Source organism: Chelon labrosus (assembly GCF_963514085.1).
Source record: "Chelon labrosus genome assembly, chromosome: 22".
Classification (NCBI taxonomy): Eukaryota; Metazoa; Chordata; class Actinopteri; order Mugiliformes; family Mugilidae; genus Chelon; species Chelon labrosus.
This window is the reverse complement of record NC_140355.1, coordinates 3,624,616-3,638,163: the sequence shown is the minus strand read 5'-3', so window position 1 is coordinate 3,638,163 and position 13,548 is coordinate 3,624,616. Positions and strand designations below refer to the sequence as shown.

Genomic DNA, 13,548 nt, shown 5'->3' with positions numbered 1-13,548 from the left:
TAACGAGTCATTTTATCAGGTGATTGTGGAGAAATCTCACTTGTTTGTAGAACTTTGAATACACTTTTATTCCATAGTTATGGTTTTCGGAGTCACATGCTTGAGCAAGAGATGTAGTGAATATGAAAACATTTTTATTCTTACATATGAGTCACATTAATCCACCCTGTATCTGGATTTAGGCTTGGCTGATGGACTGCTGCCACCTTCTATAGAATGCCAAGCAGTTAAGAAACAGGGTTTTTAACACGTATGCTACATGCGTGTGACAATGTCTTTATTTTCCACTTATTAATAACACTGCACATATCAATTTTGAATCATCTATTGGATGCCTAGCGCTAGACTTGACCCTTTTCTGTAAGCCCGTGGCTGTCTGACCATTATTTCACATGCTTAAAATATATACATTTTACTATAAAAGTCTAATGTATTCTATGCAACATGTGCTAAAGTCTAAGCAATTTGATGGTAAAACGTGTATTTTAATCAGCGTTATTTCAACGGTGGTGAAACACACCACTTTTACACGAGTGTGATGCAGCAGAAAGGCTTTGGCAGGATCATCTGGACGCACAGACACTTTGACTGAGAATTTCAAACTCATAGTTGGCGCATTTGAGGGAGGCCATGGAACAGAGGTTCATGCTGCGGGTCCTCTGCATCCTCGTCAGCTTCACACAGAACATGTGGTCATCGAGTTTGGCGCAGTCCCGAGCAGCCTTGCATTCACACTTCTGAGAGTCTGAGGATAGATATTAGCATTTGTTAGATATAAATAGATATAAATCCGCTATGCTGCGTGAATACAGATATAACAAATAAGGTAAAAACAGTATCTCACCAGAGCAGGTCTCCCATTCGTAACAGGTGTCGTGATCGCAAGGCACCTGAACGGAGCTATTAGAGGACATTGCAGCTCTGAACTTGGCCCACTCCAGTTTGCCTGAATCTGCTGGGTCACACACACCCTCGCTAACGAAGAAGAGTGGATCACCGTGGCAACGGCCAGAGTAGAAGGAGCAGAGGGACATTGACACGAGGGCGCCAACGTCTACATTCAGGACACATAGACTGTCTGGTTGTGAACTACACACACACACACACACACACACAAATACAGGTAAGTGAGTTGCTGGCACATATTCAATTTGCTATATATTCCGTAGCATTATGATCACAAAATAATGTAATTATTTATTAGTGTAATTAATTATTAGTAAAACATATATTACGACTCATTTAGAGTTAGGATTAGGGTTAGGGTTCTTCCCTTAAGAATAACATTTGAATAATAATAACATGATAACATTAATGAAACATAAATAATAGTAATAGAATTATTAATTCTATAATATATTTTCATTAAACTTACAGACAGGTCTCCCTTCGGATACAGACACAGTCCGAGCCCTGACGCTTCTTCCCTGGACCACACTGAGCATCAGGAACAAACGGTCCATCTAAAAACCAGAGTATACAAAATATGTAAATAGTTTTTGAATGATAATTAATGATAAGAGATTAATTTACACAGCAGATAATAACATTACTGTTGAGATGGTATCTCCTTTGGACTCTTTTCCTTTTCCGTTATTCTCTATTTTAGCCATACCTGACAGGTCATATCTTTCAGAGGCATGATAGTCTCTGAAAGTTTTGTCTGATTTCCGATCCCTACTGGAGCTCAAAACTCAAACCAGTGGAGTGCTATTCTCTCTAGTACTGTGCTATACCAGTATTTATAGCGGCACAGTGGAGGTCAGCAGGTAACGGAGGTTCCCAGGAGAGACTGTTGGAGCATCTGTAGATGCCCCCTGGCTGCGGCTCCAGCCCCGTGTCATTGCAGTCCAAACCCACTGATTCGCCCACTCTGTACTGGTCTTTGTTCGGGAACGGCGTCATGTCATCAGGGATATCAGGTGGAAGGCATAATCTCCCTAATGGTTGTAAGAGATAAGGGTGATTTAGCAATGTAGCTTCAGATCTCAGATTTCTGTAGATTTTCGAAACAACAAGAGAATGCATGATTGTGAAATAACTAATGAAAAAAAAAAACGTACTGATGCATTTTACACTTGTTTCAGTCCAAGTTCCATCAGGCCGACAGTTGATGAACTGGTGACCCTCCTGTTCAAATCCAGTGAAGCACAGGATCTCCTCCTCCTCACCGTAGAGGTAATACTGCTTCGATTTCTATCAGAGGATGGAATTAATAAAACAATATATATATGTACAGTTTACAAATGATCCAAATATCCAGATCTAAGTAAGTCTTAGATATTTAAACATCCATCATTTTTCTGAAGTGTATATCACAAAGTGGCTGTGGTTCATAGGTAGGGCTGGTTGCCCATGAACCAGAGGGTTAGCAGTATGATCTCCGGCCCGTGGACCACATACCAAAGTGTCCCTGAGCAAGATACTGAACCCAGAGTTGCTCCCAGCGCATGGCACTGGTGTGTGAATGTGTGTGTGCTTGTATGAATGAGTGGGTAGATGTGACATTGTGACTGCAAAGATCTTTGAGTACCAATAGGTAGAAAAGCCGAATAAATACAAGCCATTTTTGACTGAGAAATAGCTGATTTAGATTCTGTATGCTATGATGTATGCATTTGTGGGTCATAATTCCCACAGTGCAACTCAGGGGAGTTCTTTATGCTATACTCACTGTGTGATTAATGTATGTTTGAAGTTTACAGCCAAATCCACAAAGGCTGGTATAGCCAGACTCAATTCTTACAAGAATATGAGTCTGTTAATAAACCATTTGGATTTCATTATAGGGCATGTTTCAACAGATACATAGAAAAAATACCTCTGCATACAGATAGTCCTACAACCAATAAGAGTCGTTTAGCTGCAAACATATTCAAGTATACAGTCCTCAGCAGATCTTTGCTGGAGCATAATCAGTTTCCAACGGAACTGCTTCAGACTAACTTTACGACACATAACTTCCATTGATGGGGAAGCTGGTCTGAATTTCCCGGTTAAAATCCACCAGCAAAGTTTTTCCAATATATTTGAATTCAATTCTATTACTCTATGGGAAGCTAGAGAATGATCTTCTTTATTTAAATGCATTTCATTAGTAATGTTGTTCTGCATAATCTTTACGATTTTTTTGAATGAGTTTCTATACTTGTTATGATAAACGAAGGGTTGAAGTCTTTCCTATACTCGAGAACATTATTTTATCTTAAAAATTCATAAGTTTTGACACATGCATTTATTTTGCTGGCAATAATGAGTTTCCATAGGAAAGGTTGATCATATGTAGGCAATGAACGTTAGCTTTGGTCTCTTTCTCATTCATTTGAATGTCTAAATGCAGACTGGTATGTTAGTTTTTACCCTGAGGAAGCCGTTGTCAGGCCTCTTTGGCCTCCGACAACCTTCCACACCAGGAGGCAGCTCATCTACCCATCCTTCAATGAAGTCGTCGTCATTGTCACAGGTCTCCTGTCTGAACAGGAAACAGAAACCAGAGTGTTCGGTAAATCCAACGCGACACAGACTAAATGAAACCTAGACGTTTTGCCTATTCAGATTTAAATGTGTTAGCTGCAGCAGTGCATGAACATTTGCACATATTAGCGTAAAGTAGTGAAAATAAGAATATTAATTAATGTACTTTTTGTAAAGATATGACAATTCATTTCAATATTCTCTGTGCTGATCATCATACTTTTGAAAGATGGAGATGTAACATGGATCCTCCTGTTTGTCAGGACCATCGCATGGTTGGCCTCCTGCGAGGGATGGAGGGTTATCGCACTGCCTTGTCCGACGTCTCTTCATGGAGGCTCCACAGCGACTCCAAGGACCCCAGCAACTCCAGTAACCATCCACGGCCTCTGTAGAAATTGCACACCAAACAACATTTTCAGTGTGAACATATATAACCAAAGCCTGGTTAAAATTTGTGTGTTCTATTAGCTTCTGTATGTTGCAGTGTCTTTTATGGTATGAATCAAATTATACTTTATAATTATAATCATGTTAAAGACTTGGACTGTTTCCAGTGGTAGAGCTAAAATTCAGAATTTTATCCTAATAGTGGTTCCAGGATGAATGTCAGGGAGTTCATAAAACCAAATCAAACAAACAAATATATGCACTGCACATGTGTTTGATTGGCTAAGCAAGAACTGATTTTATGAAGCCCTGGTTAAGGTAAATTTTTTTTGCACAGACTAAACATCAAGCATTTTAATGCTAATCCTGTGATCATTTTAGCATGCTTAGCATATGGCTTGATACAGCCTCTCAGAACAGTACCCTGGCTTCATGACACTTATGCTGTGTTCGCACAAAGTTAGGGTCAAGCGGTCAAGCATGGCCTGGTGAGTCGCTGTTGAGATGTTGCTCAAGTGCTTGTTATATAATATAGTTTTGTCATCATCTGTTTACCAGTGACCTAGCCTGGAAGACAGAAGGACTTCCCTGCCCACAAATTCTTTGTGACAGAAAGCTGGTCTGGAATCACTCCAACGGGAACTGATTTTGCTCTGTCAAAGACCTATTGATCAGGCACCCCCACCCCATAGCAATGACACTCCTTGATGGCAGCAGCCATCCCCAGCAGGATGCAGCCTGACACAGACACACACACAAAAACAGTTTAGGAACAACTCAAAAAAACATGAAGCACAAGGTGCTGACCTGGCCTCCAAATTGACTAGATCCCAAACAGATCATTGATCAAGTATCTGTGGGATGATCCACAGAGGCCCCTATCTTCAACCCATAGGACCCAAAGGCCCCCACTAACAACATTCTGTTGCCAGATTATTTTGAGACTATACTAGATTAGCTTTGCATGATTCATTGTCCCAAAATGTCTTATTTCCCTTATACTGGTCCTTTATCTAGCCCCTCAGTTGTCCGCTGTCTGAAACACGGCCATCACCTGGGCCTTCTTCCCTAAAAGCCCGCTTTCTCCTGAGTGGTCAACTTCTCAAGACTTCCACAAGGCAACACCAGAATCTTGTGAGCTATCCTGTACATCATGTGTGTGCTGTGCCTACAGCAGATGGCCGTATAAAGACATGAGGTCAGCATAAAAGCAGAAAAGAATTTAGCGTTCAGTGTGAAGCCTGAAATTTTGAATCATGCAGGTGACATCTTTGTGACATTTTTTGTGACAGAAAATACCACTTGTGCCTGAGTACCTGAAGTGTAGTCAGGAGCCCTTTTCTCACAGTAAGTGCCAAAGGTGCCAGTCTGACAAACACACTTGCACTCTGTGCCGGAGAGAAATGGCCTGCCGTTGTTGGGACAAGGAGCACACTTGCAGGTATCAAATTCATCCAGGTACTGCAGCAGGGCCTTTCTCAGGTGCCTCCTCTTTGTGGCAGCGCAAGGAATTCCCCGGACCAGATCTATGATGGGGAGGAGCTGGATGAACCCACACATACACAAGCGTGACATGAGATTTTTCGAAACACACGATTTCTGTAAATTAATCTCTGTCATGCTTGAGACTTGGGTCTCTGCGGTTAACCTTCTCTTCGACCACAGCTGGGTTGTCCAGAACAGAGCGGGCCCAGTTCTTGTAGGATGCCCGGTCCGGAGAAGGGCCCTGCCTTTCCCAGGCCAGAGCTGCTGCTTCTCTGGTTCGACCGCCTCTCACTTTGGAGAAGGACTTCTCTGACGCCTTAATGTACGAGCCTGGGCAAAAGAACACGGTTACAGCAAGACCAGTGTTGTTCTCTGATGAAGAGGACATGCTTTTGCAGATTTTAGATTTAACCTTCATATTTCTCAGTTGTCCTGTCATCATGGCATCGGGTTACGCTACGATGTTCGGTGTAGAAGATGACGGTCCAGGTGGTGTCTCGGCTCAGGCAGCCTTTGAAATGCTCTTCTGTTACACCTGTTGGAGAGGAAGAAGGTACAAAAAGGAAAAATAAAGGAGCTGACTGCAAGCTTTATACCAGATTTGCAACCCAACATTTGCAATTGCAAAAAAATTCAGTGGATACAGAATTCTGTCTCTGAATGACCGTATTCAATAAATCAGCTTTGAATATGGTTAGAACACTTAATGCCTTTACTGATGAGTCTTTATTTTTAGTTTACTGAATCCTTGGCAGCTGAGCCTTTTGGGCTACCACTGCAGCCCAGGGTGTCATTCTAAGCCACCAGACTGTGCTGACGTACCTGAACTTTTGATCTCCTCTCGACTGTACTGATAGACCAAGTCATAGTGGCCTCCCAGCGTCCCTGAGCTGTAGTAGTGTGTCCCGAAGCGCTGGAAGATGTCCCTGTAGAGGGCGTAATTGTACTCGAGAGGAAGAGCATGGAGGAACTGGAGGAAAGGCAGCGACAAGACAAGGTCCCCCGAGTCCCTCACCTTGAACGTGGACACAGGAAGAACCTGATGCACTCTGAAAAATTTAGAGTCCTGCAGAGGGAAGAATGATGAATAAGAATATTGTTAAAACCAGCAATGAGTGTGCCTTCGAACATATTCAGTATGTGTATGAGTGTAATCATTTTCAGTATATCTTTGTGGGGACCACGATGCAGCGATGCAGACAGTAAAAGGTAAAACATTTTGTAAAATGGCGACCGTGTGTCTGGTCTTCACTTCTTACTGTAAAGTTTAGGGCTAGGGGAATGCATTACGTATGCGTACAGTATCCAAGTCCTTACAAGTATATCACAAGTACAGTATGTGGGTGCGTGCCAATGTTTTTGCCACTTACCATTTTCTTTGATGCTTCAAAAGCTTCCTTGTTAGAAGTGAGCTGCGACTGAGATGACCGTGTGAAGAAAAAGATGGGGAAGAAAAACATGTTGCCTTGTTGGCTGCCGCTTTGTCGTACTGTAGTGGGTGTTTTTATATCCAGGGTTTCTGTGTGCAGTGGGTGGGGCTCGTTGTTGAAGTCTTCCAGTATTCCTGCCTAGAGGACAACAACGAAATCTGTAAAACCAAGGTGTTCTGCGATGCAACCAAAGCACAAACCAAACGCCCTTTAATCCTTTATAGGGCACTCATTGAAATACTTGGAAATATTTTAGGGAATAAGAAGACTTTTTTATTTTTGTGACATTTTTCAGTTTTTTTTTTATTTTCCCCTGGGACACTAGCGTCAGTCACCGATGGGAGGGAGTGGAGACATGTTGTTCAATTTTCCTACAGGCTATGGTGAGAAGAAAAAAATCTAAACAAAACAGAACACTGCCGTTTTGACTGCCGTCTCTGTGTGTATATGCATATACCACACAAGTCTTCCATTACCTACTTGTATTCATATAATCAGTCACTGTTGTATTACACTAATACAGTATTATTAACCACTTTCATTTTATATCATATATTACTATACTATTATCACCATGTCCATCACTAATACCTAATATAACATATACCGGTAACCTTTACAACTATCATTACTATTACAAATGACAAACGTCAGAGGAATCAGCTGTTTGTGAATACATGACCACAATACTAAATTCTACCTTGATGTCAAACTTCTCGAAGTTATGAGGGACTCGATGGTAGAGTGTGGTGCTCTGAGGTCTCCTGATGTCGCAGGATCCTCCCATGAACATGTTGTCCAGAACCGCCCCCCTGGGCTCGTTGGCTAGAACATCAAACCTTCAAACAGAGAACGGTGAATATTAAAGTCCTATGGAAGCATATTGCTGCCACACTGTAGAAAAAAAAGGCTCAATATTATGTAATTACATGAAAGTTTCTTGTTATAACATGATATTTTTCACGTTTTAACATGATAAGTATCACGTTATTACATGAAATTATCACGTTATTTCATGATAATGATATTTTCATTTTATAACGTGAAAATATCATGTTATTTCAAGATAAAATATTTTCACGTTTTTACATGAAATTATCACGTTATTTCATGATAATGATATTTTCACGTTATAACGTGAAAATATATCTTGAAATAACATGATATTTTCACGTTATAACATGAAAATATCATTATCATGAAATAACGTGATAATTTCATGTAATAACGTGATAATTTCATGAAATAACGTGATACTTATCTTGTTAAAACGTGAAAAATATCATGTTATAACAAGAAACTTTCATGTAATTACATAATATTGAGCCTTTTTTTTTTCTACAGTGTGGCAGCAATACTCTTCCGTAAAGTCCAGCACCACGTCCACGTGTTGATGTTATAAGCCCAAGTTAAAATCCTGTGATATTCACACCTCAGAGCTCACAGCTATATTCGTTGGGCTATAATAGCTCGGTGTATTATCTCACCTGTAAGCACCGACAAAAAACTCCACTGAGCCGTCTCTCGGGTTAATTATGTTATACTAAAACAATCCACTAGACGTCGCTGTGTCTTCGAGTGGGATCACAGAGTGTTGCTTTCTACAGGAGCAGGATGTGTTATCAGTTGGAGACACAGAAAAGTTGCTCCAAACATAAAGACTGCTTTTCGCAAAATTCTCCAGAGGTAAATACTATTTTTTCCCCCATGTTGTAGTTTCAGAGCTCTCACTGAACAGAAATAAGTAAGCCGATGCAAGTAATAGAAGTCTAAAAAGGGCTCATTTTAGAAAATGGTCACTGTTTATGGTAAAGGTAGGGAACCAAAGCTAATGCAATTAAAATTAACTATTTGCGATGACATAAAATACTCCTGATCCTCCACTGTTATTAATATAATAGATTTAAAGTTGTTGGATTAATTAATAATTTAAATAATAATTAAACAAGTATATTTTTTTATTGTCTAAATGATTTGGCAGTGATTTTAACACACTATTAATCTAACTCAAGCTCAGTGTATATTTGTTGATATTCTGTTGCATATTTAATGAAATGATCTGTCTCATTTTTCACCATTTCTGTGATTTCTTTTCAAAGTACTGTAAATATGGCAAATATCTGGAATGATTAGTGGAAATAATACTCGACTGGGTTATTCTATTCATTCCATGGTAACAAACACTATATGTTAGTATGCCTACATCTTATTACCTTTGTTATCAGCACATGGATTGTAATTTTGTTTGTTCCTTTCTCTGTTTTTACAAATAACAGATAGCTGCTAAAGCATTTTACTGCGCAGTTCAGGGCCACGGAATGCAATCTGGTGCTTGGAATGTAGGACATCTGCAAGACCCGAACCCCTGATGTTGTAAAGACACTTTCCAGTACTTCAAAACTCTCTTTGCTGACAACATGAGTGAACACATCCCTCAGCAATTACAGTCCAGACCAGTTCTGCAAAATCTGGCAAAAGTCCTCCTGCTGCTGCAACAGCAGCACAAGCAAAAGGCATTTGTACTGTTGCACCACCACGGCAAAAACAAAACAAAGCAAAAAAAAAACTCTTAGGTCTTAGGCAAGACCTTAAAAGGTTAAGTGCAACTGAATTCATGTCTTTGCAGCAGTGGTACAATAACAGCTACACGATCCCAATAAACCACAACAATCACATACCAGTAATGATCTATGTTTTTGCTTGGAGAGGCGTGAAGAAGGGCCCTTAACATGAATGTTATTCATGAACAAAGCAGATAAAGGTTTTCTTATTCTTATTCCTATTATTAAGAATGTGAGTGGACTGAAATTTGGACCGTACCCGTTGCCCACCAGGTCAGCCCCGGGGGCCACTCTCCTCTCAGCTGGACACACGATTTTGAAGTCAGAACAGTCCCTCTCATCAGAGTTATCTCCACAGTCGTTCTGTCTGTTGCACGTTAGTGTCGAGTTGATGCAGCGCCCTGGGGCAGGCACAAGATTGTTAGATATACGGCACGTGTCCCTACATGTGTGTTAGAAAAAGAAAAAGACAACTTTCTCTACTACTCAGTAACACATTAGATAGATTAAGAGAACACTGCTTACCGTTATCACACTTAAAGTTGTCTCTGCAGTCGACCGGTGCTAACTGGCACTCTCTGGAGGGATGACAGGGCCTCTCCTCTGCCAGCTCCACGCTGCACTCTGATCCACCGAACTGGGAGGGCCTCTGCACCGAACGGGTCCGAAACTATGGAAATGACATGAGACAGAGAGAATGAAATGAAGATTTAGTTAAATTAAATACAATTTTAAAGAATTACCAACTACTTAGAAAAAGACAAACTGAAAGAGCCAACTGAAACTGGTAAAGCTGAAAAATAGTGGTTAGAGCGGAAGATGGAGAAGAAGAGGCAGATGTATACAACACTCTCACTGTGCCTAAAACCCTGCTATTGTGTTTTCAACCAGCTGTTGCATTCCATGATTGTACAATATATTTGTTGCAGTTTTATTTACTTAAATCTGTTTATGCATAATTAATGATCAAATGTCCACTCTCACTACTAACAAATCTTGAATAGGATCTCATAGAACTTTCTTTCTTCCATCCATTTTCATTGTTCATATCACTTACTGTGTACCAGTAGTGAACACGCTACTGATTCAAACTTAGAATTAGTCTGCATGTGATTATGTGTTCCTTGCCTGTTTCCTGGCACAGGGCGAGCAGTCGGACCATGGCCCATAACCCGTCAGCAGGCAGTTAACTGGACAGGGCTGCGTGAAACAAGCCCTCTGGTCGTGTGCCGGACACAGCTGACTGCAGCTGCTCTTCCAGAAATAATTGTCATTGTAGTTAAACATCCTGTCAGAAAAAAAAAAAGTATCGAAATCATTTGGATACAGCAAAATGCTCACATTATGTCCATTGGGGCTGCATTTAACAATAACAACTGCAGAGCAAGAAGAGTTCTTGATTGCATTGTTGCACAACTTCCCTGGCTCTATTTTAGTTTCCAGCTGCAAAAATGTTACACTTACAAATCTGGTACATCTGTCTGCTTGACTTTTAGCTGGTTTAAGTCATGTCTCACCTTTGTCAGTGCTGCATCTAACCTGTATCTGTGCATGTTCATGATTGACCAGATATGCGTCTCCTCCATGTCTGCGTAAGGCATCTGTTTTATGTCCGCGCCGTCTCACCTCTGTCTTTGCTGCGTCCCATAGTTGCACGTGCTGGAACAGACCGCCCAGGAGCTCCAAGGGTATCGGTCACAGAAACAGGCCAGGCCGGCCGATATGCAGCCGAGGAGCTGCAGCACCAGGACCAGACCGCTGCAAGGGGCCATTGGGGAACCTCAGACTGGTTTCACCTTCTCTGAAAATAATTTGTATCAGTAACTTGCTCTCAATTAATTTACCTTTTTCCTGCAATAATACATTCCCCCCCCCCACCACTTGTGATAAATATTTGTAATCCATATGATTTACATATTTTTTTCAGACGAGGCAAGGACATTTGATGGTCCACACAAGGCATATAAACAAAAGTAGAACAAAATAGCAGAAATAAACACTGTTTTATGCAAACATACTGAATTGCAAACGTTCTACATTGTCGCGTCAAAATTCTGTGAAAGCTTGCTTTAAAAAAAATAAAAATAAAGTAAAATCTGACTCACCACATGTACCGAGGTCCTCTTCAGCAGAAAGCAAACGACAAAATAATGTACCTCCTGTATTTATGTTCAGCTCTATGTTCGGCTCTATGTTCAAGTAGTTGAGAATCTTCTAAAAGGAGCAAGTGGAGTTAGTGGTCTCTGCACTGCAGGCAGAGCTGAAGTGGATTCTGTGGTCTGAGTCTGAGTTGACAGCAGGGATATAAAGCCTCCAGCAGTGATTTCCCATCCCACGAGAGTCCACCTCTTTCTTTCCTCACTTATTTTTACCAATCAGTGTCCAAAAATACTTCAACGTAAAACTACATTCAGATTTATAACAAATAAAGTTCTTGCATAACCCTCTTGTTACGGGAAGCAAAGAGATTTGGAGTTTCCCGAATGCAAAGATATAAACCAGATGTTCAGTATCACAGATTTGAGGACAGAGAATACTTTTTCTCCCACGTATTCTGTAACTGTCCAGCATTTTCACAATCCCGAACAGAACAGAACTCAGTCAACCTGTTGTTTTGGTTGAATTCAGCTGAATCTTCATAACTGCAACACTAACAGAAACACAATATAAAAAACAGACCTGACAACATTTAAGATGTCAAGCTGCATCCTGCTTCTCCTTCTGTTGTCTTGCCAAGAAGTTGGGTTTTAATTAAAGTCATCTCTGAGTTGAGTATGAAACAGAATCTAAAATGCAGTGCATGTTTAACGTGGCTTAACATTACAACTATAAGCAAGGGGAAACAGCAAAGTTAGACTAATCATATCTGGACTCCAGTTTGTGATTAGCCTGGAATCCAGAATTAACTGCATTTTTGTGCTGGAATGCAGGTCTGGAGTTGCTCAGTTTGGAATTCCGTTATAGCCGGGCCAATCAAATCGTTTGGGTGGGCTTTATGCAGTACCAGCATTATAGTCAGACACCTCATCTGAGAGCCATGGAGTTGATTTTATTTGCCTTTAGAGAAGCAAAATGTTTAGATTCCACTGTTGCATCTGTTGTAAAAGATATTGGCAGTGTAAAAAAAAACTTTAAAGGACAGACAGTTAGCAGCAATTAAGATTAAGATTTGTCAACAAGCATACGTCACATAATTTATTGCTCTGATTGGTTGGAGGACTATCCATTTATGTGCAAAAGGTATTCTTTCCCTATATCGGCCCAGGAATGGAAGCCAAACAGCATGTTGCATACATTAGGTTGACACTGAAGAAAGAAAGCGTATTAGTCTCTTTCCCAAATTATTTAACATTTTTTAGATTGAACACATTAAAAAAAATAAATCTCATTTGTATATAAAACTTTATTCACATTATAAAATGCCCTAAGCTGTACATATGTTGAGATGTGTTTGTCTACATTGCAGGACACACAAAATACACAAGGCTTAGTTTGAGTCATATACAGTACATGCCAAAACAAGACATTTAACAATTTAAAGCTATAGCGCAGGACTTACTTTTACGTGTAAATGTACTTCTGTTCCATTTGTATTTCACTCATTTCAGGCCTTGCCAAATGAGTCCAGAATTTTACCAGAATTTTGAATCTGTTGTCTGTGGCGACATGCCTGCAAGAAAACTAGGGTACGGTGCGGCCTGGAGCGGTATGACAGAGAATGGAGAGTTATGAATGTAACTAGGGTTCTATGAATTCTGGTCTTGATTATCTGTTCAGGAAGAATGAACTAAAACCTAGTTTCTGATATTACGTATTAAAAAATAAATAAAAGAAACTGTTCAGGGGATTAATGACCATTTAAAAAAGAAGGTGACTGAGAGCAAGGACAAAGATGGATTAACACTTGTGTGTCTTTCCTTCGCTGGAGAGCTCTGAAAGAAGAGAAGGACCGACGGAATACTGTACATCAGGGGTATCAAACATACTCCCTGCAGGCTGCAAACAGCCTGCCAGAGGGCCCAATCTGGTGTGCAGGAAGTATTTGCAAAGTGCAAGAATTACATAGAAAACAATAACTGCTATACCAAATTTTTCCACTAGAGGTCGCACTGCGTTCCGGACATAACGAAACACTGAGAACCAGAAATAAACAGCAGATGACAATGCTCTGAAAATGCACTTTTCTTTGCACTTGTTCATTAAATGCT

At 40.4% G+C, this 13,548-nt stretch overlaps 1 protein-coding gene across 1 annotated transcript; it reads right to left on the bottom strand.

Annotated features, from left to right (window-relative positions):
• Nucleotides 1-70: 70 nt before the first annotated feature.
• Nucleotides 71-11,981, bottom strand: c6.2 (complement component 6, duplicate 2). The gene is made up of 18 exons (XM_084572174.1): nucleotides 11,446-11,981; nucleotides 10,967-11,141; nucleotides 10,469-10,628; nucleotides 9,866-10,010; nucleotides 9,600-9,741; nucleotides 7,480-7,618; nucleotides 6,720-6,917; nucleotides 6,172-6,415; nucleotides 5,762-5,884; nucleotides 5,513-5,679; nucleotides 5,181-5,406; nucleotides 3,695-3,863; nucleotides 3,361-3,472; nucleotides 2,064-2,196; nucleotides 1,737-1,940; nucleotides 1,376-1,463; nucleotides 845-1,089; nucleotides 71-745 (listed from the first exon to the last, which is right to left on the bottom strand). The coding sequence occupies exons 2-18, from the start codon at nucleotides 11,110-11,112 to the stop codon at nucleotides 564-566; spliced, it is 2,823 nt and encodes a 940-aa protein (XP_084428300.1). The 5' UTR covers nucleotides 11,113-11,141; nucleotides 11,446-11,981; the 3' UTR covers nucleotides 71-563.
• Between the last annotated feature and the right edge of the window lie 1,567 nt (nucleotides 11,982-13,548).

Bases quoted from the DNA above. Each gene is read 5' to 3' on its own strand.
- c6.2 (XM_084572174.1), bottom strand. From the start codon at position 11,112: ATGGCCCCTTGCAGCGGTCTGGTCCTGGTGCTGCAGCTCCTCGGCTGC. The intron at 9,742-9,865 runs GTAAGCAGTGTT...TGCCTGCCCCAG, and splicing joins CAACTTTAAGTGTGATAACG to GGCGCTGCATCAACTCGACA. The intron at 746-844 runs GTGAGATACTGT...ATCTATCCTCAG, and splicing joins CGAATGGGAGACCTGCTCTG to ACTCTCAGAAGTGTGAATGC.